The sequence below is a fragment of the Thrips palmi genome, unplaced genomic scaffold (genome assembly GCF_012932325.1).
Source record: "Thrips palmi isolate BJ-2018 unplaced genomic scaffold, TpBJ-2018v1 HiC_scaffold_10, whole genome shotgun sequence".
NCBI lineage: Eukaryota > Metazoa > Arthropoda > Insecta > Thysanoptera > Thripidae > Thrips > Thrips palmi.
The window spans coordinates 21,800,993-21,825,615 of NW_023144621.1; the positions used below are offsets into that span (position 1 = coordinate 21,800,993).

The following is a 24,623-nucleotide window of genomic DNA, read 5'->3' on the forward strand; positions in this document are numbered from 1 at the left end:
GGAAAAAACTTCTCCAAGAATAATAGTTTTCGCACAAAAAAAGAAGGGATTCTGTAAAAACCCTGATTGCTCTCTGTTTAGGCAATCAGAACATAAAACCATGTCAAGAAGAAGTCTTTGAATGTTTTCAGAAATGTTATTTGAAGGCTGAAGTGTGTACGGGAGCAAGGAAAAATTAAGTGTAAACAAATTTGAGTTTTTATTTTTTTTATTAAATGAAAAATAACTAGAGTCCTTTAGTAGTTCCTGAAACAAAACAGCCAATTGTAAATGAACAATGTAAATCAACTGGTACCAACTTATAAACGCGAGGGCTTGAAACTTACTTGGCAACAACACCATCCTTCTTGGCAAGACGGATGATGCAGTCATCAGATTCACCCTGTGGAAAAGAAACAACTCTCATGAGAAAACATACACCCATAAGGCTATTAAAGACATACAAATAATGATGGATGTGGAGAAGGAGACTGACTCTAACTTGACATCCTAGTTAGTGTTAATTTGCCTTCCATTTACTATAGCAACTAAATGTGGAAACAGAACCACAAGGATTCCCCTCAAAATCATTTTGTTGCACAGAAACTTGTGGTTTGACTGGTGGGACAGACCACATAGCAGTTTTTCTGATTTAAACAAGTTTAATGATGAAAATATAACCATGGAGACATACTAAGTAGGGGAGTCGCAAGGTCTGGTGACATTGTACACTTCTTACCCACTTGACGGGTCTGTGGGTGCACCTATCGCCATGGTTTTGGTACCCACGTAATCCTGAAGAATCGAGGATTGACGACGTTTAATTTTTTTGATCGAAATGGGCCTTTGAACTTGGCTGGACTCGGAAACAGGCTCCCGTACCAGCTATCGAGATATTGTGGGAGTGAGACAGACAGCTATGGCGACTTTCTTAACCACTTTGCGCCGACACTGCGGTGTGGTCGGGGTTGATGAATGTTTTTATGATAACATATAATGCTATAGAAGAACGACTTTTGGTCTGATTTTCTAAAAACAGCTTATTTCAAATTCTCAGAGGTTAGACTATCGGACCTCTCTCTCGCAGGATCGCTCGAGACCTAGTACCGCCGAGCGCCACCTTGCGCCTCCCTAGCTTAGTATGTCTCCATGATATAACGTAACAGTACTGTTGAGAAGGGGACTGACCCTAACCAGACATCCCAGTTAGTGTTAATTTACCTTTCATTCAATTTAGCAGCTGAAAGTGGTAAGGGAAACTAAAGGATTCCCTTTAAATAACTTTTTGCTGCATCTAATATCTAATATCTAATAAAACTTGATTCAACACAGAAGCCAGGAGCCTGATGAAATATTAACGCCATACCATTCGTCTGATTTCTCCAGAGATGGCGTACATCTTGGAGGTGTCTAGCATGAGGCCGGTGGTGGGGTCGACATCAACAATCTCCAACTGGATGGAGGCGTGATCCTTGGCGTGGATGATCCTGTTGCTGGCCGAGCTGCGAAGGAGAAGAGAAACGAAATCGTGAGTGGATGGTCTAGGACAGAAATCAGAAGGAGAAATAAGGAGTATCCGCAAACAAAACAAAGACATGTAAGTTTTGACTATAGAAATGACAATACAAGAAAAACACACAAAATTTAAAATATTGAAAACGAAAACTTCTACAAGAAAATACAACCGCAAATGGAAGACAAGAATAAATACATTTTTAAAAAAAATCAAAACATGCAGTAAACACTGCGGAGTGCCGTGCACCGAGAGGTTAGGCAGTTTGAAGATGATTAAAACCTCTGATAGTACATGGACGAAATGTTCAAATAATAAAATCTTACCACTTCCTCGGGCAGTACAAGTCAACGAATTCACCGGCGTCGTTTTCCATTTTATTATATGTTCCGCAGCTGACAATTTGTCGACACAAATGCGCTTCTCTAGGGTTTAAAGGCCGGAAACGAAATGGAGGAGTGAAACCGGAAAACGTGGCGTTTTGAGATTTGTGACCACATCTGACCACCATCACTATGTGCAGGATGTCTGCGATTAATGCCTTCATAGAAAGGGAGACGCGTTTGTTTTGAATTTTGAATCCACAGTTCGTGTTTGTAGCTCTAGTCTGTTTAGAAGTCTGTTCTACACATCAGATAACCCAAAATTTCAAGTGGAACGGACTGATTTAGCCCTAAGTGTAGCAACTTGTGGCTGTCAAACTAAAGTAATCTTGCTATCAATTTTTCCGAGTGAGTCGTAGTATCTAGCGGGAGCAATGGATCGGTTTCAAAAGGGCCGAAAAAAGAAGAGTATGGACGACAGCGACATGTTTGACTCCTATACATCTCCGAAAGGCAAAGGCAAACAGGAAGGTGAGTAGTAAATTACGGATTCATATGTATTTCGAACACTTTGCAACCCTTGAAATACGAACATAACCTCAACCATTAGACAGTTTTGATGCGGGGTAGTCCTACCAACATGACAACGTGTATCACACAAATTTATCAATAATCTCTTTAAGTATTGCTGCAGTTCTTAAACTTTCGTTTCTCTAGCGACGCTAGACTTTAAATCTTTGTTTCACACACGCAGGTACACAATCATTTCCAAAATGTACTTTTCATTTATTTTTATGAAATTTAAGATATCGGCAAGTTGGCCTGGTGCTGAGAACCAACATGGCGTCCAGTGTTTTGAACGCACGTGTGACGGCTTTTGTGTTTGGTTAGTCACAAGCGATATTTTTAAGATAGGGTTTGAAGTAACTCACCGTCAACATGCTACGACGCCAAGCCAGATTACGTCGAGAATACCTGTACCGGAAAAGTGTAGAAGATCGTAAGAAAAGTATTCAAACCAAGAAAGACAGGCTCAAGAGGAGCTTGGAGGAAGGCACGCGAATCCATACAGAATTGCAGAAGGATGCACTTCACCTCCAGAAGAAGCTGGAGTGGGAAGATGAAGGCCCTCAAAAAGCGGTTGCAATTGGAACTGAAATGGGAGGTGCTGGTGGTACCCATGAAGATGATGAATATCGCTGGGCTGGTGTTGAGGACCCCAAAATTATGTTAACCACATCCCGAGATCCTTCATCACGACTAAAGATGTTTGTCAAAGAATTAAGATTAATTTTTCCGAACGCCCAGCGAATGAATCGAGGCAACTACGAAATGAAACAATTGATTCATGCATGTCGGGCCAATGATGTGACTGACTTCATCGTTGTACATGAACATCGTGGTGTGCCTGACGCTCTCACTGTCTGCCATCTTCCCTACGGTCCCACTGCGTACTTCACCTTGTCTGATGTGGTGATGCGGCATGACATTCCAGACATTGGCACAATGTCAGAACAGTTTCCTCATCTAGTATTTCACAACTTTAGAAGTCAGTTGGGACTGAGAGTCATGAGCATTCTCAAACATCTGTACCCTGTTCCAAAAGAGGATAGCAAGAGGGTCATCACATTTGCCAACCATGATGACTACATATCTTTCCGGCACCACATGTATCGGAAGGTAATTATTGTTGTTTTAATTAGATCGTGAAATATTTTGTTACAATATTTCATTTTGGCACTGTCATCTTCATGTTATATTAATTATTTCAGGTGGATGGAAAGTTTGTTGAACTATCAGAAATTGGACCACGCTTCCAGCTCAAGCTGTATGAGATCAAACTAGGAACTCTAGACAATGAAGGTGCTGCAGATACTGAATGGGCTCTACGACCTTACATGAATACAAGTGCTAAAAGAAGATTTTTATCAGATGATGATGGCTGGGTGCAAGAAGACGAAAACATAAATATTTAAGATCTATTACTTGTTATTTTTATATTTAAAACCATATGTTACTGAGTTCAAATTTTTTACAATTCATTAGATTTTGTGAATATTGATCTCCCTGAATTTGTGAATAAATACTAATCTTTCAAAAGTTCTGTAAATATGTGGTGTTGCATTGATTAGCCTATTTTCTCCTGCATCTTCATCAGACACCAGTGTTGTAGCACTGTTCACTATCACTATGTAGCATTAACCTACTCTCTAGATAGGTATGGACTACCCTGTCATTAGAGCTCGCTCATCAATTCTAACCCCCAGCAAAATCCTTAAAGGAGTAACATTAATTAAATTTTAATTTTATGGTTTGTAGGTGATTTGGAAGTGACAGGAGTTTCTCGCTCTGGCCGAGTGAGGAAAAAGTCATCAAAACTCATGGACTTTGAATCCCCTGATGAAATTGACTACCGTGTCAAGCGTGGTACTAAAGCTGACACCATGGTGTCGCCTAGTAAGTGTATGACCTGTGTTTCTGAACTCTTGCTACGATTTGGAACTTCTCTTCTTACTGTTCTTATTTTCAGCTCCCTCGAGAAGTCAAGCACCACCCAAGAAGACACCTAAAGCGGCTAACTATTCTAGACCCATGCCACAACAACAGTTAAAGATGGATCCTGAACCCGAAATGTCTGATGAAGTAAATAAATTTCTTTCCTTATACTTTGGCATTTGTTTTGTTTTTTTGTACAAAGTTAACTTTTATTTGGTGTTTGAATATAGGATGATGCAAGATTTGGCGTGAAGCTTCAAGGTGACCATGGCACATCTGACAGTGAGTCAGATTCTGAAATGTATCCACCTCCTGAGGGAGTTGATGATTTCAGTATGGAAGAATCTATGGGTTGGTACTGTTTACTACTGGAAATTTTTACTTGTTAATTAATGCATTCAAAAATCTTCTTACATTTTAACAAAATTTCTACAGGAAGTGAAGATGATATGGAGGATGACTCTCTGATGGATGACAGGCAGCAAAGCCATCAAGGTTTTCAGCGAATCGATGTTGCAGAGGCTCAGCCAGCTCAGGTAACTTTCTCATCTTTCCCATAACATAGAAAACATGAGTTTTTAATTGGTGATTTTTTCCTAAAAATCATTTTTCTTGTTCGCCTTTGTTTTAAGTCCCTGTACATGCTTGAAAAGTCCTCTAAAAAGAAATTGATCATTCGGGACGGTAAGATTGTTGGACGTATGAAAGCTCAAAGGAAAGACAAAGGAGTAAGTTGTCATTATTCTACCTGACTTTTTTAAAAGTAACTTGTTAAATTGCTTTGACACATCTCTTTTCGTTTCTCTAGAAAACTCGTTTCACTGCATATATGTTGTGGGCAAAAGAAGTGCGTCAAGATTTAACAAGGAAACATCCTGAGATGGGTAAATTATTTTTCTGTTTGTTCTTGTTCCCAATTTTGCCTTTTTAATGTGCAACTTGTATGCTTAATTGTGATTTCAGATTTTGCACAGATGAGCAAACGCCTTGGTGAACTCTGGGCAACAGTTCCATACAGTGAAAAATATGTATGTGACGTGAAAGATGTTGATTTATTTTTGCTTTTTCATAGATTTCTAATTTTTTTTTCACTTTGGTTGGTGACTTGCAGAGCTGGAAACGACGTGCCGACCGCCTAGCTAATAAGGGTTCGAAAGGATCTGCAGGCACAGGTGCTGGCACACTAGAACATCCTAATATGAAAAGAACAAAGCCACCTCCACCTGCAAAGACTAAGTTCATCAACAAAGGTGGCTCTGGAAACAGAGAGACTCCCACGAAACAAAACCGCAACTCTCATGCCAATACTGCAGCAGCATTGGCTTCTATGTCTATATCTCCCCCAGACCGGTATGTTTTATCTCTGTATTTAGTTAAACTTATTTTGTGTCTTGGTTGAATTATACATTCTTATTGTTATAAATTTTGATCTCCGCTCTTTCATAACAGAGGGGGCAAAGGACTAGTGAGTGAGCCGGTTGTTGGGCCAGGTCTTTACAAGGTGGTTGGGACACAGCCAGTTGATGTTGCAGCGCACCTAAAGCTCCTTGGAGAATCTCTGTCAATTATCGGCGAGCGTCTGAAGGAACATGAGGTAAGTATTCTGGGAAAAAAAAAAACTCATCATTATAATCTAGCATTTATTAGTTGTCAGTTTTAATAGCGCTGCAAAATGTCTACTGTTCCCATCTACAACTGCCGTTTCTTTTTACAGGGCCAGATTGCTGTTTCAGGTAGTTTATCTGTTCTCCTTGACTCTCTTCTCTGTGTGCTTGGCCCTTTATTGTGTCTCACATCTCAAGTGCCCCAAACTGATGTGTGCACTCAAGACATGCTCAGCAAACTTCTTGACAACACTGCATATATTATGCCTGGTTTATGAGGGCGATACTATAGTGCCTTTTTAATAATTGCTAAGGGAAAAAACAAAAAATAAAATAAAAATATAAGCCTGCAATTTTGCTCTTGTACTGGTTTATTCTGTAGTGGCATTCCTTTATAAATATACCATAAGAAAAATAAATGAATTATTATAAAATCAGAACATTGTAAATTAGTACTTTAATTATTCATGTTAGAACTATTTAAATTGTTAGTTTTAAGTTATTGACATAAGTACTTTATAGCATGAGTGTGTACAAATATTGAATTTTCTGTAACTTTCTGCACTGCATGTGTACTGTTCATTCAGTTTTTAGAGAGCAGTAAACTCAACAGCTTTAGTGACCTGCTCTATTATGTGTGAATAGCTAATGAATAAATACTTAACACCAAGGCGTTTTACTTCTTATGAATTGGTGTGTAGTTGTTTCGATCACAGTTTTAACAAAGTTTGTCATTAATTAATTCCCGTTCGTCCCAGAACAATTTTCTTCCTGTGCTCTGCTCTTTGCTCGATCATAAAGTTTTCTGTAGAATTTCTCAAGATTAGCATAAAATAATTTTCGATGCGAAATGTATTCATCGCCGCTACCACAGCTGACTTGAAAACATGGGTCTGATTCACATGGTTTCTTGACTGATTCTGTAATGTTGGACTCCTGCTTTCTCTGGCTGATTCCGTGATGGGACCTGTCATGAATCGTTTTTGTGAAATCGTTTTAGTGACTTATTTTCTGTTATGAATACAATGTATTAGAACTTACTGGGATTGAGAGAAAGGGGCATAGGCATTAAAATCCCTATTATGTAGTATATTACTCATTGTAGGTTCTAAGATTCGATCCACATGGTCATGAAGTGACTTTGATAGCCTGTGTGATTAGTAAATCAGTCAATTATCAGCATTTTTTTCCACAGTAAAGGTGAGAGGTTTAATAAAATTACTATACCTGTTTGTGTTTTCAATTTTGGCAGATATTGGCCATTTTTTCATGCATCCTGCAAAACAAATTTATTATGCTCTCATTCAATCAAACAGATTGTTCAACAATATTTTTTTGTTATACCTGCAGGATGATTTCTGTATTGATCTTGTTGAGTATCCTAGAAATTATATCATCCACAATCATACAATGCATTGTTTTTTTAAGAGAGAAAGCTGATGTGTGTATGAGATGAAATCACTTACTTTGAAATCCGAGAATGAGCTGAAAACATTTTTGTATTGCATGCACAAAGGACACTTACTTGCTGAGTGTTCTGTGCCACAGTGACAAAATTCATTGCAGTCTTGTGTAGCTGAAAATAAGTAGGTGTAACTGAGAATGTGAGCCTAAGGAAATATAACGAATGAAAGTTCTGAACTTGTGACTTACATTCTTGTAATCCACATTTTTCTGTGCAGTGTAGATGTCTATTTGGATGTGCATTGACGTTTGAATGACTACTTCGGTGTTGCATACGACTTGGTGGAACCCTAAACAAATTTATAAATCAGCCAGAATTATTGAAATAATGCTTTTCAAACTCTACAAAATGGTATGAGTATGAACAAACCTGGGTATTGCCCAACTGTTACTTGAGCCTTGACCATGCTTAAATTTCTGACCTTGTTCAGGCTGTCTTGTGGAACTTATCCTAAATTTTCCTCTTGGATCAGTTGTTTTTACATCCCCTTCTGCACAATGGCGCAAGGATATTCTCTGAAACCACCCAAGAAAATTGAAAGAAAGGTGCCATTATTTTCTCTTATTTTTGTGAGTGTACAGAATGGATTTTTTCAGGTGCTTAGAATTTTTAGTTTTCTCTCACTATTACCTGAGAACTTAATGTTTTGGGATTAATTATATATCCATCTTGAACAGCACTAGCAACTTCTTTGACTATTGTTTTTGTTGACAGTTCAATTTTTGGACTCAATATTCCCTGTTAAATAATGTAAATCATGTAACTTTTCATTGTCAAACTAAATTAATTTTCCATCTTATTTTGTCTACTTACTGGGAAATCTGCTGATGCTTCCATCAATAAGTCAACATCAACTCCGGCTAGAAGTCCCTTCGAACAGGGGGAAGGGTACAAAATATGCAAAGCACTGCTGTGGAACCGAGCCAATTGGACAGCAGCGCTTCCATTAGGTCCTTCCACCTCCTGAATCAACACAGCATACACATTCTCCCGCCCAAGAGTATCCTGCACCTCTGCTAGACAACCAGCACTTGGAAATGTCTGAGAGAGGAAATTAAAATTAAGATTATTGCTCAAATAAATGTTTAGATGAGGGCAAAATGTGCTTTCCTCTTACTGACCTTCTCAAAAACATGTTTTTCATGGAATAGCAAAGGAAACACTGGGGGCAGTCTTTTGGTTTGCACTTCTTCACCCAACATCGAAAAGAGGAGTTGCACGTTCCCATTGGGACAGAGCCATACTCCTGGGCATGTTACCTGTAAAAACACTCACTTAGTAGGGCAAAGGGTTAACAGCAAGGTGAACTTTTGAACTGGATTTTTTCAGTACAGCCTGTATTTCCAAATCTACGACAAGATGAAGCGCTTTTCTGGCCATTGCTTTCTGAGTAGACAAACAGGTCCTGAAATGGTGTTACACTGCCATCAGAGGTATTAGTTTCATTCTATGTGCTGACTGACCACCCCGTAGGCGTGTGAGCCATGTAAACAATGTTGGTGGCAGCTACATTTTAGGGGCAACACATCGTTGCCTGGCAACCACGCACAGTGAAAGGTGCACGTGGGGAGGGGGAGGTAGTAACTTGGCGAGTGTGGGGTGATACGGGTGTGGATAGCGGACACATCGTCGAGCCACTCGCCCCCTGTACCTGTAAGATATGGACAGGCCAGGTGTAGATAAGAGTAGTCGATCACCAAGACTATGTTGTCACCGTCATCACTCGGTAACATGCCACACCCACTCCACATTTTCTCTCTCTGTCTCCCTCCCCCCTCCCGCATACTGTCCGATCTATGGAGATAAGTAGCCACGCCCGATACGGAGTGCAAGGCAGCACGACGGCGACACAGCCATAGGGTGTCCGTGGTCCCTAGAGTACACACCGCGGCCTCGTGGAGCTCGGCTCTAGAGCAGCGGCACGGAGCGGACGCTCTTGACGCGAAATCGGTGTCAAAGAAGAAACAGTTTAACAAAAAGAGCGGAAAAACCCCGGGGCACTCCTTTACGTTACGGTACGCGTACCCGCGAGGGGCACGGCACGGCACTATTAGCGGCACTTGTCGAAACAGTGAAGTCCAGGTGAGTGTCAAAGAGGGGGAGGGGGCACCTAGAGGGGCACCCAGGGCACCCTGCAATGCGTGTGCGTGTGCGTGGAGCGGTCTCTCAGCGTATCTAAGCGGTGGGAGGCAAACGGCGGAGTCGGCAAGTCACTCGTCGCGGCATCGCCGGCATCGCCTGGCACGGCACACTGATTCTGGAAAACGGCCGAGCTTGGGCTAGTTCGCGTATCATCCGAATGGTCCGGAGACTTCCGCCAGGGAAGTACCACTCGGGGCGTCGCGCTCCGCCTGACTCTGGCCGCGACACGACGAGACACAACTCGCCCGGCACACTCCGGATTGGCTCCTCGCTCCGTGAGGTGAGTACGTGGTGGGCCCACTGTCAGGCCCACAGCAGTCCGCGGTGGACCACGCCGATGCTGCGGGCCTGCACACTGATTCCGAACATCGCTTTCGTCGCTCTGTCTCTCCCGCACTCGTGCGGCGTTCCTCATTAGTGCGAGAGAGACAGAGCGACGACACGCTGTGCGGAATCAGTCTGCTGTGGGCCTGTGAGCCGGGCGATGCGCGCGCCGCGTCGTGTCCAGACTAACGAGGGTCCGGTCCACATAGACTGATTCCGAGAGCCGTTTTCGCCTCTCTGTCTCTCTCGCAGTTACGAGACGCCCATGAGTGCGAGAGAGACAGAGCGATCAAAGCTACTCTCGGAATCAGTCTACCGGTCCACACCAGGGAATCGCTGTCGGTCAGGACTCGCTTGCTTTCGCGTCATTTCGTTCCGCACTCCCGTCTGCAAATATCGACTTGAAGCAGTGCTTCTCATTTCGGCATTCTATGGTAATTGCGCCTGTGGGGCTCGTTCTCACTGCAGCGTCTTGGAAGTGCGCGGCTCAGCAAAGCAACCAGGTCCGATTGTGCTTCATGCCTGTGACTTGCCTGTGCCGTGACGTACGGCGGCCTTTTTTGTGAGGGGGTGGGGGGTGCACTCCGAATGAAGGTGAAGGATGGCGTGAGCACCGTGGGCTCAATTTTTTGTTTGCCGTGCTTGTGCCACTAACAGCGCTAATTTTATTGCGTTGCACCGACGTGCCTCATCCATGCATGCTATGTGTGAATCGTGTAGTGAATCGCCGCGTGCTGGCGTCACTAGTCGGCCATGAACAGCTCGCATTGGCCAGCCCCGCCGTTTCCTGACACTGGCCTCTGAATCCGGTCGCGGCCTTCGCCGCAGCAGCGCCGCCAGTAGGCTCATTCCGTTTTCGTCGCTCTGTCTCTCCCGCACTCGTGGGGCGTCCCGTACAGGTGCGAGAGAGACAGAGCGACGAAAACGACTCTCGGAATCAGTCTGCAGTTCAGTTCCCACACGCGAGGAAGCGATTTTTCTAATCCTCGGGCATGGCGCGAGCCGGGCGGCGGGCGTTGGGTTGCCTACCCTGCACGGCGGTCGCGCAGCACACTAGGCTAGGCGCACTGTGCGCGGGGAAGGACGTCGTTCGCGAGCACCTGCACCGCGTGCACCGCGTGCACCGCGTGCACCTGCACCGGGCGCTAGTTCTAGTGTCCTAGCAGCGCGAGAAAAGAAGTCACGCCTTTCCCCGCCTTCGCGCGTTCGCACCGAGCGGCCAAGTGGAGTGGGGTGGCGCCTCCAGAAATGAAAACAAAAGTGTTAATTGGAGCGGCCTTTGACTTTGAGCGCTCGATAGAGGCGATAGAGTGAGAGTAGAGGGACTAGAGGACCCGCGAGCGGGGCGGGGCGGGGAAGAGCGGGGCGGGTGGAGGGAATGCAAGGGGCAGGGGCAGGAGGGGACTTCGTGGTCACGTTAGAAAACGTCCGCTACGCCCGTGCGCCGCGCAACTAAAAGAACAAAAAAATCTTGGACTCGCGGGCCCATGCGAACAGCGGCTTACTGTACAAAAAACTTGTACGCGGCATGTTCTTTTTGTTCGCGTTCGCGCGCTGAAAAGGTGGTGTGACTGTGTGCGTGCGTGCGTGTCTGTGTGTGCGTGATGTTTGTGTGAATTCTAGCTTCCTCTGGCCTGCTGCTAACATCGGCGACCCGTGGCGCTACCTCACGGACATAATGCGAACTACTGATATGGCGGGAGATTTTGAACTTGGAACATATCAAACAAGGTTTGGGAAGTGAATTTTGATCCGTATGACCTAAATTTCAATGAAGATGCTTCCCATGATTAAATATTGTGGCCTAAAGTTGATCCCAGGCACATGATTGACTACTTTTTGGTGTTCCCAAGAGCTCGGGTTGGGGTGGTCCGACTAAAGCTTTCTCGACATCTTTTATTTTAGACCTAATGTTTTTTCTTGAATTATTGATTGACTATTTTTGTGTTTTGTGATCACTGATCATGTTAACCTAATGTTTCATTAGAACTTCAATGTTACTTCTTCTTGAACAATTGAGTGAAAACTTATTTATGCAGCTCCTTTTTTCTTTGACTTTTTGTACACAAATGAAGTGAAAAATTAATGTTTAAAATTTGTATTAATTAAATCTTAATATATACTAACAAATCGTTCACTTGCATGCCCTTATTATCACAGTTAAGAGAGAATTATGGCTGTAGTGTCGATTTCTTTATGAACTGTGATAAGGGCGAGCAAGTGAACGACTGGTTAGTATATATTAAGATTTAATTACTACAAATTTTAAACAAAGGTGAGGAACATTAATATTTCACTTCATTTGCGTACAAAAAGTCAAAGAAAAAAGGAGCTGCATAAATAAGTTTTCACTCAATTGTTCAAGAAGAAGTAACATTGAAGTTCTAATGAAACATTAGGTTAACATGATCAGTGATCACAAAACACAAAAATAGTCAATCAATAATTCAAGAAAAAACATTAGGTCTAAAATAAAAGATGTCGAGAAAGCTTTAGTCGGACCACCCCAACCCGAGCTCTTGGGAACACCAAAAAGTAGTCAATCATGTGCCTGGGATCAACTTTAGGCCACAATATTTAATCATGGGAAGCATCTTCATTGAAATTTAGGTCACACGGATCAAAATTCACTTCCCAAACCTTGTTTGAAATGTTCCAAGTTCAAAATCTCCCGCCATATCAGTAGTTCGCATTATGTCCGTGCCGCAGCGCTGTATGTTGTCCCCTGAATGTAGGCAATTTCAAGGAGCCGAGGAACCAAGAATAACAGAACAGCAGAAGACAGACGACGGCAACCTCTCGCGACCTACACGGTTTACCTTATGTTTATGTTGCAGACAAACCGTGAGGTTGTTATCCTGCCGCTTTAAGGGAAAACGGTCCACATCTCGGCAGTTCAATGTCGGCTCACGACAGCACTAAGTAGCCACTAAATCAAGTTACCTGTACAAGTGTGCCGCTTTTCTCGTCACCAAGCAGAGCACCAGTGCACCAGCACAACCATGGGTATTCTCAGTAAATACCAAACTATAGACGCGACGTGCATGGAATATGTCCATCCATGGACGCAGTCCTGTGCCGATGGATCATGTTCTCTATTTTTCCACGCCGTTCAACACTCTGGACGTCTTTACTTCACTGTTTATATGGTAAGATCCTGCCAATATGCGCTGGAAGTGAGGTTATTGTCTGGTCCTTCGGTCCGTGCCTTGTTGTTCAACCCTTGTTTGCGTGTTTGCTCTTGTGAGTTAGCTACTGTCCCTCGCGCCTAGCGAATTTCTGATGAGTATATTCCCGTTTCCTGTACTTTTGTGGTTCTTGTTTGAGTTATAAGTTTTTGAAATTGAGTTTCCCATAACAATTTGTCAACTTCAAACATTTTCCGTCCATTATCCTTTTCTCTTAAAATGTTGTCTGTTACTTACCTGACAGGGAATTTAATTGTTAGAGTGTTAAGGGGAAATTGTAATTTTTAATCTCATTTGTTGCAGTTGAGTTTGCTGATGCATCGGAGAGTTCCAAGTCTTCAGAAATTAAAGAACACTTTTCTTGGAATTTTACAGTCAACAGCATTTTTGACAGCTAATGCTTTTGGATATTCTTTATCTCTCTGTTTCCTCAGGTAAATACAAAAATTTTATTTATTTTTATGTCTTATCCTCATTTGGACAAGTAAGCAGTCTTCCGTATTCTTTCAGAGCCATCATGGGAAATTTCAATTTCCTGACTATATCATTTGTCCCATCATTCATGGCTAGTCTGGTAGCTATTTTAGTTGAAAGGCCATCTCGACGTAATCTCCTTACTCTTTATGTTACTAATGTGGTAAGTACACAATTAAGATACCAAACCTTGTCCCATATATTCTTCATCAAAAAGAAAATCTTTCACAATTCCTTTTAATGGTTGCAGGCATCAGAAACTTTGTTTCGAATGGCAGTATGGAGAAAAATTGTTCGTCCCATTCCTTATGGAGATGTTATTATTTTTGCATCCTCTATTGCTGCAATTTTACATATGTATCGCAGTGAACATGGTAGCAAAGATTCCATATTCTCTATGCTGAGGTAAAGGATTCACTCAGCATATGTTTCATGGTCAGATACAATCTCTCATGATCTTTACTGTAATATATTTATGTATCTCTCTCTGGTATCCGTTTGTTTAGGGTAGCCATTGGTCCTCATGAAGAATATAGCGCCACTGGCACAGGCCGGGACACTCCTCCTGTCCCATCAAACCGTCCTCACAAACCAAAAGGACCATTGTTTGAGTGCTTGGAATCTTTTCTGGCTCCTTATTATTGTTTGATGAATAAGTTAAAGAGACATTCAACATGTCCTCATCCTTCATCATGTGTTGGTTATTCTGTTAAGGTGGGTGTTGTTTGTGTTTGCTTGTTGTAATGGGATGTTAAAATACTTTTAATGATTTGTTTTTATCCCAAACCAGGGGGGCCTAAAAATGTTTGCTGTAGGGTATGGGCTGCAGTTCTGCATGAGAGTTCTATTAAGAGCAAAACGATTGATGAAAAATCCATCTCAAATTCCTGGAATGTTAATAGATAAGAAAATGCTCAGTCTTGGTCTGTTTTTGGGAGGATTTCCTGCTATATTCAGAGTAAGTGAAATTCAGACTAACAGTTTTATACTTTGACCTGTTTAGATGTGGCTATTGTCTCTAATGCACTGTTTTTTTTTTTTTTTTAATTTTCAGACAGTATCTTGTGCTCTCCGATGGATTCGGAACACTGATTCTCCTGCGCATGCCATTCCAGCTGGACTATTGGCTGGATTAGCTTTTGTGAGCTACAGAGATAACTCTGTTGCTCTTTATGCCTTCTGGAAATTAATGGAGGTGAGTTATAATCTTGTTTGTGCTAAAAATAATAATTCTGTGAAACTGTGGGGCAAAACTGATACATACATTTGGTTTCCTTAGATCTTGTATGCTCGCGCCGTGTCTCGCGGTCTGCTTCCCCAACTGCCTGGAGCAGGAGTCTTACTGTACTGCACCTCAACTGCTCTGCTTTTCCATGCTGCCATCTGGGAGCCTCAGAATCTGCGGCCATCATATTGGGACTTTTTACATGGAATATCTGGAGGAAGGTTTGTCTTGAAATTTGAATAACATTTTCAATTCATTCTAGTCTCTTTGAAACTAACTCTGCCTTTTTGACCTCCAGACTTGCCTGTATGGACAGAGATGTTCTTGAAGTTTTTGGACTGGAGACACGGAAGAACTTGACTGCTCTTCTGATGAAAAACAAGACTGATCTGACCAAGTTGAAATTTTAGTTCAACTCCATTTTCAAGTGTACAGACAGTGCCATTCTGTTAACATCCTGAAACTTTTTTATTCTCTCTGTTTTCCTCAACTTGTCACAGTTGACCGTAATGTCCTGTTTATTGGTCCAGTATTGTAAGAATCTTAAGAGTTGTATGAATCTTTATTTTTATATGACGTAGAACGTCGAAAAACGTTACTCCCACAGGGTCACTATTTATGAATAGTTCTGTAATCTTGTCATTAGGTTTTTAAACTGTGAATTCAGCAGGATAGTGTTCTTTTCATTTTCAGAGATAAATTGATTAGAACCATCAGTTCACTTAAAATAAAATCAATTTTTGTGATTGGAGAAACAAAATAGCAAGTTCACAATTTTATTTTGAAGACATTGAATGATATTAATGAGAGTACTTTGGTTTGCTTTGTTACCTTTAATTTAACTTTTGTGAATGTTTCTTTTTGGGGTCTTAACACTGGCGTTAACAGAGGTTGCACATGTTGAAAATTGTTTTTTCACAGACTCTCGCAGACTTAAGATTAAGAGAAAACACCAGTTTTTCATTGTTGAAAAATGCGCCTATTATTATGAGATACCCTGGCTTAACAGTGTATTTCTTCTGATGTGCATTCTGCATTAATTTTTAAAACATTTACAATTGATACCAATGATGAGAATCATTAACAAACTACAAAGTAAAAACTGTGATCACTGAGTGACATCACTCAAGTCTCTGCTGTATCCTTGTTGAAGAATGTGAGATTTTTTTTTATTTTACAAATAATTATAAAGTAAGCAGAGGTACAGAGTGCCTCTTAATGGCTAATAGCTGATGCTACAATTTCTTTTTATAAACCTGTGCCTGGGACCCAATGTGTCTCTTAAATTTATATCGCTGGATTTTAGGCAGAACCTCTTTTGCCAGAGTCAGATTTTTTTTTACTATTATTTTGATTAGTTATACTTTTGTAAGGAGGCACTCTGTATTTATGTGTGTTCTATCTTTTACTGTACATGGGAGTCAGTGAGTGATAAATCCAAATGGAAACTGTTAGTACTTAGGTAAATATTATGTGGAATCGGGGAAGATTGTAAGAATGAGTTCGATTGGCCAGTGTTCAGACTTTTGTCAATTTGCTTTTTTCTGTGAGTCCTTGAACAATTATTATTTACATCACACAGCTAAAGGATGTTGCTTTATGGGTAAGGTATAAAGAAAGATTTTAATTTATGGGGGTCATCAAAAAACATTTGTCTATATTAAGTTTTGATTCTGCTTTTATATACTCAAAGAGGTACAGGTTCAGGTCTAATGCAGAGGGTACACTATAAGGAAGAGATTTTTTTCCCATGTGCATCAATTTGACGCATGTGATTGATTGAACTGGTATTATCTGTATCAAGTTTTATTATTATATATTTTTTATGACAACTCAAATCAAGCTTTCCTACTAGCCTTTACTGGAAGTTCGCTCGCAATTGTTTGTTACACTTTTTAAATTGCGAGACGCACTGGTGAATAGGCTAATTACTCTCTGTACCTATCACATTATATTACACTATATTCGTGCAGTGTTAATATAATGTGAATTTTTTTAGCCCTGCTTTCATTTGCTTGTAGTGCATTCGACCATAGCGCTCTTTTTATTGTGGGAATTCATACCTATGGTCATACTGTGATAATAAATACACGTTATGCTTGTACCCATTTCGTTTTATTTCCCAATCCTTTGTGCTCAACGCAAAGTATGCAATGCTCTGCGGCTCCAGAGGCCCGAGGGCGCAGGGCCGAGGCAGGCCGAGCCTGCTCGTCATAGGCTCCAGCTCCAGCCGGACCCAACACCGGCTGGAGGCTGGACTGGACTGGTGTGGTTTGCAGCCCCAGCCCGCGTGTGGCCTTACCGCTCTGCAACCGCAGTGCGGAGTGCGAGCCCAGAGCCCCCCGCGCCGTGTCTCCCCACAGACTCCTGCCCTGCGGGTTGGGCCGGGCCTCGACTCTGCACAACACCAACACCGACCAACACCAGGCACAGCGCATCGGCTTGGTGCATCGCGGCGCATGTGTCACCAGCATGCAGCGTGCGATCTAATGGGACTCACCACGCCACCATGCGGCCGCCAGACGCGCCAGGCCCGGCGGGCGGAGGGAGGGGGTGTCTAGCGCAGCGGTTCCCAACCTTAGGGTCGCGACCCCAAATGGGGTCGCGAAAAAAATTTCGAGGGGTCGCGGCGAGGTGGTTGGGGTCGCCTGGGGTCGCGGCTGTTTCCCGGCTAGCAGAATTGTTCAAAACGGTCGAAAATGCCTTTGAAAATTCGTGTTCTAGGCCGACTTTAAGCGGCAACTGCGTCTGATCCGACAAGGTATTTCGTCCTCCCTCGACGGGCATTTGGTCTTTGGACCTTCCTTTAGCATGCCTTTGTTACGGAGTGCGATTATCGGCCTTAGTTTGGGAGCAGTATTGTCTCAAAGTGGATCAAAATAGCATGCACAGGCATTTTTTACTGTTTTCATCAACTTTGAGACAATACTGCTCCCAATTTAAGGCCGATAATCACGCTCCGTAACAAAGGCATGCTAAAGGAAGGTCCAAAGACCAAATGCCCGTCGAGGGAGGACGAAATACCTTGTCGGATCAGACGCAGTGGCTGCTTGAAGTCGGCCCAAAACACGATTTTTTAAAGACATTTCTGAGCGTTTTGATCAACTTTGTGGCAATACTGCTCCCAAACTAAGGCAGATAATCACACTCCGTAACAAAGGCATGCTAAAGGAAGGTCCAAAGACCAAATGCCCGTCGAAAGAGGACGAAATACCTTGTCGGATCAGACGCAGTGGCTGCTTAAAGTCGGCCCAAAACACGATTTTTTAAAGACATTTCTGAGCGTTTTGATCAACTTTGCGGCAATACTGCTCCCAAACTAAGGTGGATTATCGCACTTTGTATCAAAGGCATGCTAAAGGAGGGGTCGCGTGGGGTCGCGAAATTTTTCCTGGGGGTCGCGGAAATTTTTTGTTACAAATTTGGGGTCGCGAACCGAAGAAGGTTGGGAACCGCTGGTCTAGCGCAACCCTTTGCTGCTGCCCGGCCAGCGTGCGGGCCCGCCGCACTGGGGCCACTGGGGCCGTGGAAGTGGCTGCAATCAAATTTGGGGCCAAAGCCAAATTATTTTTGTAATCTCGTAGGGGGCTGTCTGCTGGGCCCTGCTCTCTGGTGGTGGCGGCGTGGCCAGGCGGCGTTGTCTGCCAGACCACACTTGATACGCGGTTATCAGTTATCACCACGGACGCGCTGGACGCTCAACACAGCCGTGTCCTGATTAAAGGACGTTTGATTGCCTCCGCGGGGACACCGCGGGGACATGGACACGCCGATCGCGCAGTAAAAGCCCTCAGTCCGCCCGCAGTCCGCCCCCACCCCCACCCCCACCCCCGGGCAATAGGATTACGGGCGTCCCGCGGGTGCAGTATCGGCCGTCCGGCAAAGCCACGCCCCGCCCCGCCCCGCCCCGCCCCGCCCCGAATACAATCGCACGCCGCATCTTCATCTTGGCCCGGTCGGCCTGCCCGGTCGGCACACCGCGCCTCCTGCACCGCCCTGCCCTGCGCCGTGGAGCCGCGAGGCGGTGGCAGGCCTGGCCGGTCAAAGTGACGTCACTTCGACGAGGCGCTGTGCCTGCACTGCCTGCACTGCCCGGCCGAGGCGAGGGAAGCCCCAGAGCAAGAGAGCGTTGTCCGCAGCAAGTTAAACACACAAATGAAGAGAAACCTTCATTGTTCGAAGATTAGTGGACGTTTTCAATAACTTTGTGAGGCTGGTGCTCCCAGACAGGCGTGTTCAAGGCACACACAAGACAGAACCAACGCGCTTTATGTTTTGTCTTTTGAACTGTTCTGGCGACTCGAGCCGCGTAGTGCTGGAGTGCCAGTGCCTGCGGGGGTGCGGGGGTGCGGGGTGCGGCGCGGGGTGCGGGTGCGGTGCGGGGCCTGCGACGCATTGTCGCCACAACGCGGACCGCAGCGAGACGGGTAGGGGGCGTGGGGCGCGGCGTGGGGCTTGGGGCGCGTAGCGTAGCGTAGCCTAGCGCAGCGTAGGGGGCCAGTCCGGGCGGCCCGGCCGGGGCAGCCACAGGCCGCGCCTGGCCGCGCCACCGCGCCGCCGCGCCACGCCATCCGGCCAAATCATCTGATGTGGCTGCGGGTCGCATGGCCGCATTATTATCGAATTCCAGCCAAATGGACGGCGCGGCACGGCGCGGCTTTAGTTCTCTGTGCGCCTCTCTGTTATTCTGCCCACTCGGCTCCACATTCGTTGCCCCGGTCCTGCCTCCTGCCCATTGTGCTGGCCGAGGCGCCGAGGCCGCTGGCCATTTCCCCGCGCTCTCCGTGACGGACGTCCCAAACTTTCGCCTCCTTCCTTCCTCCCTGCCCCGTCTCGCCCTCGCCACCTGGCACTCCTGGCACTCCTGGCACCGATGCAGATTCTTCCTGCCTCCTAAAGTTTCCGTGACAGTGGGGGGCTGGGCGGACGGGCGCGCGTGGGACTGTGCAACTTGTCCCCGCTCGCCAGATACTCGCATTACCCCGTCCGTTTCCGATCCGAGTCCCGGCGCGGCGCGGCGCGGCGCGGGCCAAATCCATTCCACTGACCAGTTCGTGTTCAGTAGTTTGCCATGGAATTGCCCCCCACTCGGCCGTCGGTCGCCCGGCCCTTGCGTTCTCCAGTCGAGTGAGCACATCGCCACTCTCCGCGGCCCTGCCCCCTTCCCTCCCGGCCCCCTCGGCGCGCCCTTCCCCCCTCCCCCTCCCCCGCCTGCGCGCCGCGGCTGGGCCAAGGGCTGGGCGCGTCTCTCCGGGCTCTGGTCTGACGGTCTGACGACCTGGCCAAGTTTGAAGACGTGCCTGGATGGCCCATTAGGCCTGCAGGCGGGGCTGGCACACTCGCCCCTCTGGAGGGAGGCAGGGAGGACGCTCACCTGAGGCGGAGGCTGCGGCTGCAGCAGGCTCATTCCGAGAGTCGTTTCGGTCGCCCTGTCTCACTCGCACTCACGGGGCGCCCCGTCGGCGCGAGGGAGACTGAGCGACTAAAAAGCCTCTCGGAATCTCTGCCTGCAGGCTGAGACTCGAGTGGCTGGCCAGGCCTGGCGGCGGCCCGGTCTGTTCAACCCGTTGAACCGGCGACGCCAAATCAGGGCCGGGACGGACCGGGCCGCCGATTTTGGAATTACAGTGGCGGCACGCGAAAGGGCAAAGGGGCCCGGAAGGGCCGGGGAAATAAAAGTGGGCGGCCTGCAGGCCTGGCATGGGCTGGCGGGGGCTGATCAGGGGCAGGTGGCGTGGCTAAGGCGTGGCGGCCCCGGGGGACGGCAAGGGTGTGGCGGTGGCGTGGTGTTCGTCCGCTTAGCAGGTGTACCGTCCCTGCGGTCTCGCTGGCCGTGCTGCCCGTGCTCGCCGAGGCCCGGCTGGCCCCGACTCGGCGTGCAAGGGTCCAACCCGTCCCGCCCCGTCCCGCCCCGTCCTGGGCCGCTGGGGCCATGCCACGCCGGGCCGCAGCGCCGCGCCCTGGACCGGCCAGCCCGCCAGTCCGACGGGGAGGAGGCAATCCAGAGACATAAGTTAGTGCGTCCGTGAGGCGGTGGGGCGTTGGGCCGCCGAGGCGCCAGTCTTCCCTGATTTGGGAATTCCCCGGCCCCGCGGTGCAGCAGATGCAGCAGGCGGTGCAGTGTCGCGGCGACGGCGACGACGACGGCGACGCCATCTCCGGCGGGGGATTGGCGATTGGCGGACGTCGGGGCGCATTGCGGCCTTGCCTTGCAGCCTTGCGGCCTTGCGGGAGACGGAAGCCTTTTCCTCGCCACGACGCGGGGTCGTATATAACAGCGCGTTGCAGCGCCACCACGCCACGCCTCGCCGCGCCGTCGTCTCGGCCAATTTCCGCTTGATGCGACGCGGCCCGGCCCCTCGGCCCCACGGCCCCACCCCTGTCCATGCCCCTGTCTTCCCAGTCCGGGCGGACCCGTGTCGCTGTCCCGTGCTCGTGGAGGGCGCGGTGGAGGGCCGGCAGCAAGGCCGGGAGGGCGTGGCGGCGGCCGAGGCGAAGCGAGGCGAGGCGCTCCCCATAGCCCACCTCAATTTAGCTGTAACTAAGCAAATAAATTAAAGGCCGGCCACCTTTTCCGATGCCCTCTCTTTCCCCCGGGCACTGGCCACCAGTCCCCGGTTCGGCCCGGTCCTCGATGTCCTGCTCCCCGCCGATGGCCGATGGCCCGTGCGCACGTCCGCCAGCGAAGCGAAGCAAGCGACGCGCCGGCAAAGCCTGCTGGCTGCGCAGCCTAGCCTGCGCCGCCTGCGAAGCGCTACCAACGTTTTTCTCCAAATCCGATAGATGGCGATTCTTCTCTGATATGAATCTCTTCTCCCTCTCGCCTGGCCGCCTGCCGGCCACGGGGGTGACCGCCACCACCCTGCATCCTGTGCGTGCGCCCTGGCCGCCCTGCAGACTGAGAGTCGTTTTCATCGCTCTGTCTCTCTCGCACTCATGGGGCGTCGCAGAGCGCCGAAAACGACTCTCGGAATCAGTCTGCCGGCCACCCTGCTCCTGGCGGCTGCCCTGTCCCGTGGGACGCCGGTCGGGATGCGCCTGCCCCGGCAATCTGGCGTGCCGGCGCGCCCCGTGCAGGCCAGCCCCGTGCAGGCCAGCCCCGTGCAGGCCAGCCCCGTGCAGGCCAGCCCCGTGCAGGCCAGCCCCGTGCAGGCCAGCCCCGTGCAGGCCAGCCCCGTGCAGGCCAGCCCCGTGCAGGCCAGCCCCGTGCAGGCCAGCCCCGTGCAGGCCAGCCCCGTGCAGGCCAGCCCCGTGCAGGCCAGCCCCGTGCAGGCCAGCCCCGTGCAGGCCAGCCCCGTGCAGGCCAGCCCCGTGCAGGCCAGCCCCGTGCAGGCCAGCCCCGTGCAGGCCAGCCCCGTGCAGGCCAGCCCCGTGCAGGCCAGCCCCGTGCAGGCCAGCCCCGTGCAGGCCAGCCCCGTGCAGGCCAGCCCCGTGCAGGCCAGCCCCGTGCAGGCCAGCCCCGTGCAGGCCAGCCCCGTGCAGGCCAGCCCCGTGCAGGCCAGCCCCGTGCAGGCCAGCCCCGTGCAGGCCAGCCCCGTGCAGGCCAGCCCCGTGCAGGCCAGCCCCGTGCAGGCCAGCCCCGTGCAGGCCAGCCCCGTGCAGGCCAGCCCCGTGCAGGCCAGCCCCGTGCAGGCCAGCCCCGTGCAGGCCAGCCCCGTGCAGGCCAGCCCCGTGCAGGCCAGCCCCGTGCAGGCCAGCCCCGTGCAGGCCAGCCCCGTGCAGGCCAGCCCCGTGCAGGCCAGCCCCGTGCAGGCCAGCCCCGTGCAGGCCAGCCCCGTGCAGGCCAGCCCCGTGCAGGCCAGCCCCGTGCAGGCCAGCCCCGTGCAGGCCAGCCCCGTGCAGGCCAGCCCCGTGCAGGCCAGCCCCGTGCAGGCCAGCCCCGTGCAGGCCAGCCCCGTGCAGGCCAGCCCCGCCAGGTCCGAGGCCGACCCAAGTCTCCCCAGTCTCCACATCGCACGAAGCACGGCACACGGCCTCGACTCGGCGTAAATCAGACTCACCCTTTGGTCACTGCCGGCGGGGCGGCCCGGGGCAGCCAGGCCGAGGGCCACCAGGACCAACGACACCTCGCGCTGGCTGCCTGGCCGCCCGCCGCCGCACGACAGTGACTTGCTTCTTTTATCCTTTCCCGATCCCCGGCGCCCTATTCGGCCACCTCATTAATCCCGGCGGACAGATGGACGGACGGACCCACCACAGACAGACAGACAGACAGACAGACAGACAGACAGACAGACAGACAGACAGACAGACAGACAGACAGACAGACAAACAAACAGACAGATAGACAAACAGACAGACAGACAGACAGACAGACAGACAGACAGACGGACACACAGACAGACACACAGACAGATAGACAAACAGACAGACAGACAGACAGACAGACAGACACACAGACACACAGACAGACACACAGATAGACACACAGACAGACAGACACACAGACAGACAGACAATTCAATTCAATTCAATTCGTATTTATTAAGAAAAACTTACACAAGGCACTTACAGATAGAAACATTAACATAGTAATCATAAACTGCCTAAAAATAGAAAAAGACAACCCCTAAGCATGACTGCTTGTCAGGGGTGGATTTACTGTCTTTCTGACATAACAAACAATAAAAACACAGACAGACAGACAGACAGACAGACAGACAGACAGACAGACAGACGGACGGACGGACGGAACACACGGCTTGAACGGGCAGCCTAGTCTCAGCCCTGCGTTCGAACGCCCGCCCGCCAGTCCATTGCTGGATGGCCGATGGACTTCCCCGCGGCACGCTGCTGGCTGCTGGCACGGCGCGCGGTGCGGCGGCTGGGCCCGGCGGCCCGGCCCGTCCGGGTTTACTACCCGAGTAATGGTGTCGCAGTAATTTATTTTCAAGCACGCTGCTTCCGCTGCCCCTCGCATTCCTGGGCCCGGAGCATTCCTGCGACGCCCCGCCCCGCCCCGCCCCGCCCCGCCCCACACGCTCATCGCGACAAAGGGGCCGGGTCCGGGGCGGGGCGGGGCGGGGCGGGCGCGGCGCGCCAAGGCCTCCGAGAGGCACTTTGTGTCGAGTTGGCGAGCCAAGGCAGCCAAGGCCAGCCCTTTCCTCCCCTCCACCACCTGGCTTTGGTGCTCGTACTTCATATCGCGGATTATGGACGAGACGACGCGGGCCAGGTCTTTTATGCGACGCCCGCCGGGCCTCGCCGGGCCGGGCCGGGGCAACCACAAGCTGCCCTCCTCTTTGCTGGCTCGGCCCGCCGCGCCCCGCCCGCCACACCTTATTTCCCTACACGTCGGGAGAAGATCAGAGAGGCTTAGAGGCGGTCTTAGGGGGCACCGCCCTGCACCGCGCGCGGCGGCCCGGCCCTGACGGAACACCATCTCTCTTTGGCATCACTGGGCGGAAGAATATATATTTTCTCGCCCCGAGCCTCGCTGCCTCGCTGCCCCGTCTGCTTCCCCTTCCCCTCCCGGATGCGTTTCGCGGATGCACTCGCCTGGCCAAGTGGCGCCAGCAGCGCCGGCAGCGCCAGGCTGGGCTGTCGCCTGTCGCCGCGCAGCCTGGGCCCGGCCTGGGCCGAGGGAGGCTGCCGTGAATAACAAGGACACTCGTCTCGCCCTCCTGTCCGTGACTCCATTGGCACTGTCCGTGACGAGCTCACAGCTCACGGCCTGTGTGTGTGTGTGTGTGTGTGTGTGTGTGTGTGTGTGTGTGTGTGTGCGTGTGCGTAAGAGTGCGCAGGGCGCAGCAGATCAGAAAAATAAAAAGTCTTCTTGCACACCTCTTGGTCAGGCTGGGGGATGCTACTCGTTCCAGGATTGCTCCCTGGTTGTTGGTGCCGATGTCGATGTGACCGCGCGAGGTTATCCCGTGGCGGCCGCCCTGCCC

At 49.0% G+C, this 24,623-nt stretch overlaps 5 protein-coding genes across 8 annotated transcripts; 3 read left to right on the forward strand and 2 right to left on the reverse strand.

Annotated features, from left to right (window-relative positions):
• Positions 1 to 190: 190 nt before the first annotated feature.
• LOC117639106 (40S ribosomal protein S21-like) lies at positions 191 to 1,979 on the reverse strand. Its single transcript, XM_034374517.1, has 4 exons — positions 1,819 to 1,979; positions 1,346 to 1,481; positions 327 to 382; positions 191 to 246 (listed from the first exon to the last, which is right to left on the reverse strand). Exons 1-4 carry the CDS (start codon positions 1,866 to 1,868, stop codon positions 237 to 239), a joined length of 252 nt encoding a protein of 83 aa, XP_034230408.1. The 5' UTR covers positions 1,869 to 1,979; the 3' UTR covers positions 191 to 236.
• A 270-nt stretch (positions 1,980 to 2,249) lies between these two features.
• LOC117639101 (HMG box-containing protein 4) lies at positions 2,250 to 6,585 on the forward strand. Its single transcript, XM_034374510.1, has 11 exons — positions 2,250 to 2,346; positions 4,135 to 4,272; positions 4,346 to 4,458; positions 4,542 to 4,662; positions 4,747 to 4,847; positions 4,944 to 5,039; positions 5,120 to 5,195; positions 5,275 to 5,339; positions 5,423 to 5,661; positions 5,761 to 5,905; positions 6,026 to 6,585. The coding sequence occupies exons 1-11, from the start codon at positions 2,250 to 2,252 to the stop codon at positions 6,191 to 6,193; spliced, it is 1,359 nt and encodes a 452-aa protein (XP_034230401.1). The 3' UTR covers positions 6,194 to 6,585.
• LOC117639105 (U3 small nucleolar ribonucleoprotein protein IMP4) lies at positions 2,627 to 3,927 on the forward strand. The gene is made up of 2 exons (XM_034374516.1): positions 2,627 to 3,495; positions 3,588 to 3,927. Exons 1-2 carry the CDS (start codon positions 2,755 to 2,757, stop codon positions 3,789 to 3,791), a joined length of 945 nt encoding a protein of 314 aa, XP_034230407.1. The 5' UTR covers positions 2,627 to 2,754; the 3' UTR covers positions 3,792 to 3,927.
• A 39-nt stretch (positions 6,586 to 6,624) lies between the features above and the next one.
• Positions 6,625 to 9,124, reverse strand: LOC117639103 (spermatogenesis-associated protein 6). Its single transcript, XM_034374515.1, has 11 exons — positions 8,713 to 9,124; positions 8,502 to 8,639; positions 8,194 to 8,421; positions 8,011 to 8,118; positions 7,750 to 7,895; positions 7,569 to 7,669; positions 7,382 to 7,491; positions 7,260 to 7,296; positions 7,143 to 7,191; positions 6,957 to 7,064; positions 6,625 to 6,882 (listed from the first exon to the last, which is right to left on the reverse strand). The coding sequence occupies exons 1-11, from the start codon at positions 8,758 to 8,760 to the stop codon at positions 6,654 to 6,656; spliced, it is 1,302 nt and encodes a 433-aa protein (XP_034230406.1). The 5' UTR covers positions 8,761 to 9,124; the 3' UTR covers positions 6,625 to 6,653.
• A 98-nt stretch (positions 9,125 to 9,222) lies between these two features.
• Positions 9,223 to 16,837, forward strand: LOC117639102 (transmembrane protein 135-like). Of its 4 annotated transcripts, none has more exons than XM_034374511.1 (10): positions 9,223 to 9,462; positions 12,684 to 12,995; positions 13,338 to 13,468; positions 13,545 to 13,671; positions 13,759 to 13,913; positions 14,015 to 14,222; positions 14,299 to 14,466; positions 14,563 to 14,703; positions 14,788 to 14,954; positions 15,032 to 16,837. In XM_034374511.1, the coding sequence occupies exons 2-10, from the start codon at positions 12,849 to 12,851 to the stop codon at positions 15,141 to 15,143; spliced, it is 1,356 nt and encodes a 451-aa protein (XP_034230402.1). In that variant the 5' UTR covers positions 9,223 to 9,462; positions 12,684 to 12,848; the 3' UTR covers positions 15,144 to 16,837. The 4 variants fall into 4 exon arrangements, with proteins under 4 accessions (XP_034230402.1, XP_034230404.1, XP_034230405.1 ...); XM_034374513.1 differs by lacking the exon at positions 9,223 to 9,462 and adding an exon at positions 9,486 to 9,802; XM_034374514.1 differs by lacking the exon at positions 9,223 to 9,462 and adding an exon at positions 11,267 to 11,408.
• The last annotated feature ends 7,786 nt before the right edge of the window (positions 16,838 to 24,623 follow it).

Bases quoted from the DNA above. Each gene is read 5' to 3' on its own strand.
- LOC117639106 (XM_034374517.1), bottom strand. From the start codon at position 1,868: ATGGAAAACGACGCCGGTGAATTCGTTGACTTGTACTGCCCGAGGAAG. The intron at 1,482-1,818 runs GTAAGATTTTAT...TCTCCTTCGCAG, and splicing joins TTGTACTGCCCGAGGAAGTG to CTCGGCCAGCAACAGGATCA. The intron at 383-1,345 runs GTATGGCGTTAA...TCTTTTCCACAG, and splicing joins CTGGAGAAATCAGACGAATG to GGTGAATCTGATGACTGCAT.
- LOC117639101 (XM_034374510.1), top strand. From the start codon at position 2,250: ATGGATCGGTTTCAAAAGGGCCGAAAAAAGAAGAGTATGGACGACAGC. The intron at 4,848-4,943 runs GTAACTTTCTCA...CTTTGTTTTAAG, and splicing joins CAGAGGCTCAGCCAGCTCAG to TCCCTGTACATGCTTGAAAA. The intron at 5,340-5,422 runs GTATGTGACGTG...GGTGACTTGCAG, and splicing joins TTCCATACAGTGAAAAATAT to AGCTGGAAACGACGTGCCGA.
- LOC117639105 (XM_034374516.1), top strand. From the start codon at position 2,755: ATGCTACGACGCCAAGCCAGATTACGTCGAGAATACCTGTACCGGAAA. The intron at 3,496-3,587 runs GTAATTATTGTT...TAATTATTTCAG, and splicing joins GGCACCACATGTATCGGAAG to GTGGATGGAAAGTTTGTTGA.
- LOC117639103 (XM_034374515.1), bottom strand. From the start codon at position 8,760: ATGGCCAGAAAAGCGCTTCATCTTGTCGTAGATTTGGAAATACAGGCT. The intron at 7,492-7,568 runs GTAAGTCACAAG...ACTTATTTTCAG, and splicing joins AAAATGTGGATTACAAGAAT to CTACACAAGACTGCAATGAA. The intron at 7,297-7,381 runs GTAAGTGATTTC...TATAATTTCTAG, and splicing joins GCTCATTCTCGGATTTCAAA to GATACTCAACAAGATCAATA.
- LOC117639102 (XM_034374511.1), top strand. From the start codon at position 12,849: ATGGGTATTCTCAGTAAATACCAAACTATAGACGCGACGTGCATGGAA. The intron at 13,914-14,014 runs GTAAAGGATTCA...CCGTTTGTTTAG, and splicing joins TCCATATTCTCTATGCTGAG to GGTAGCCATTGGTCCTCATG. The intron at 14,223-14,298 runs GTGGGTGTTGTT...ATCCCAAACCAG, and splicing joins GTGTTGGTTATTCTGTTAAG to GGGGGCCTAAAAATGTTTGC.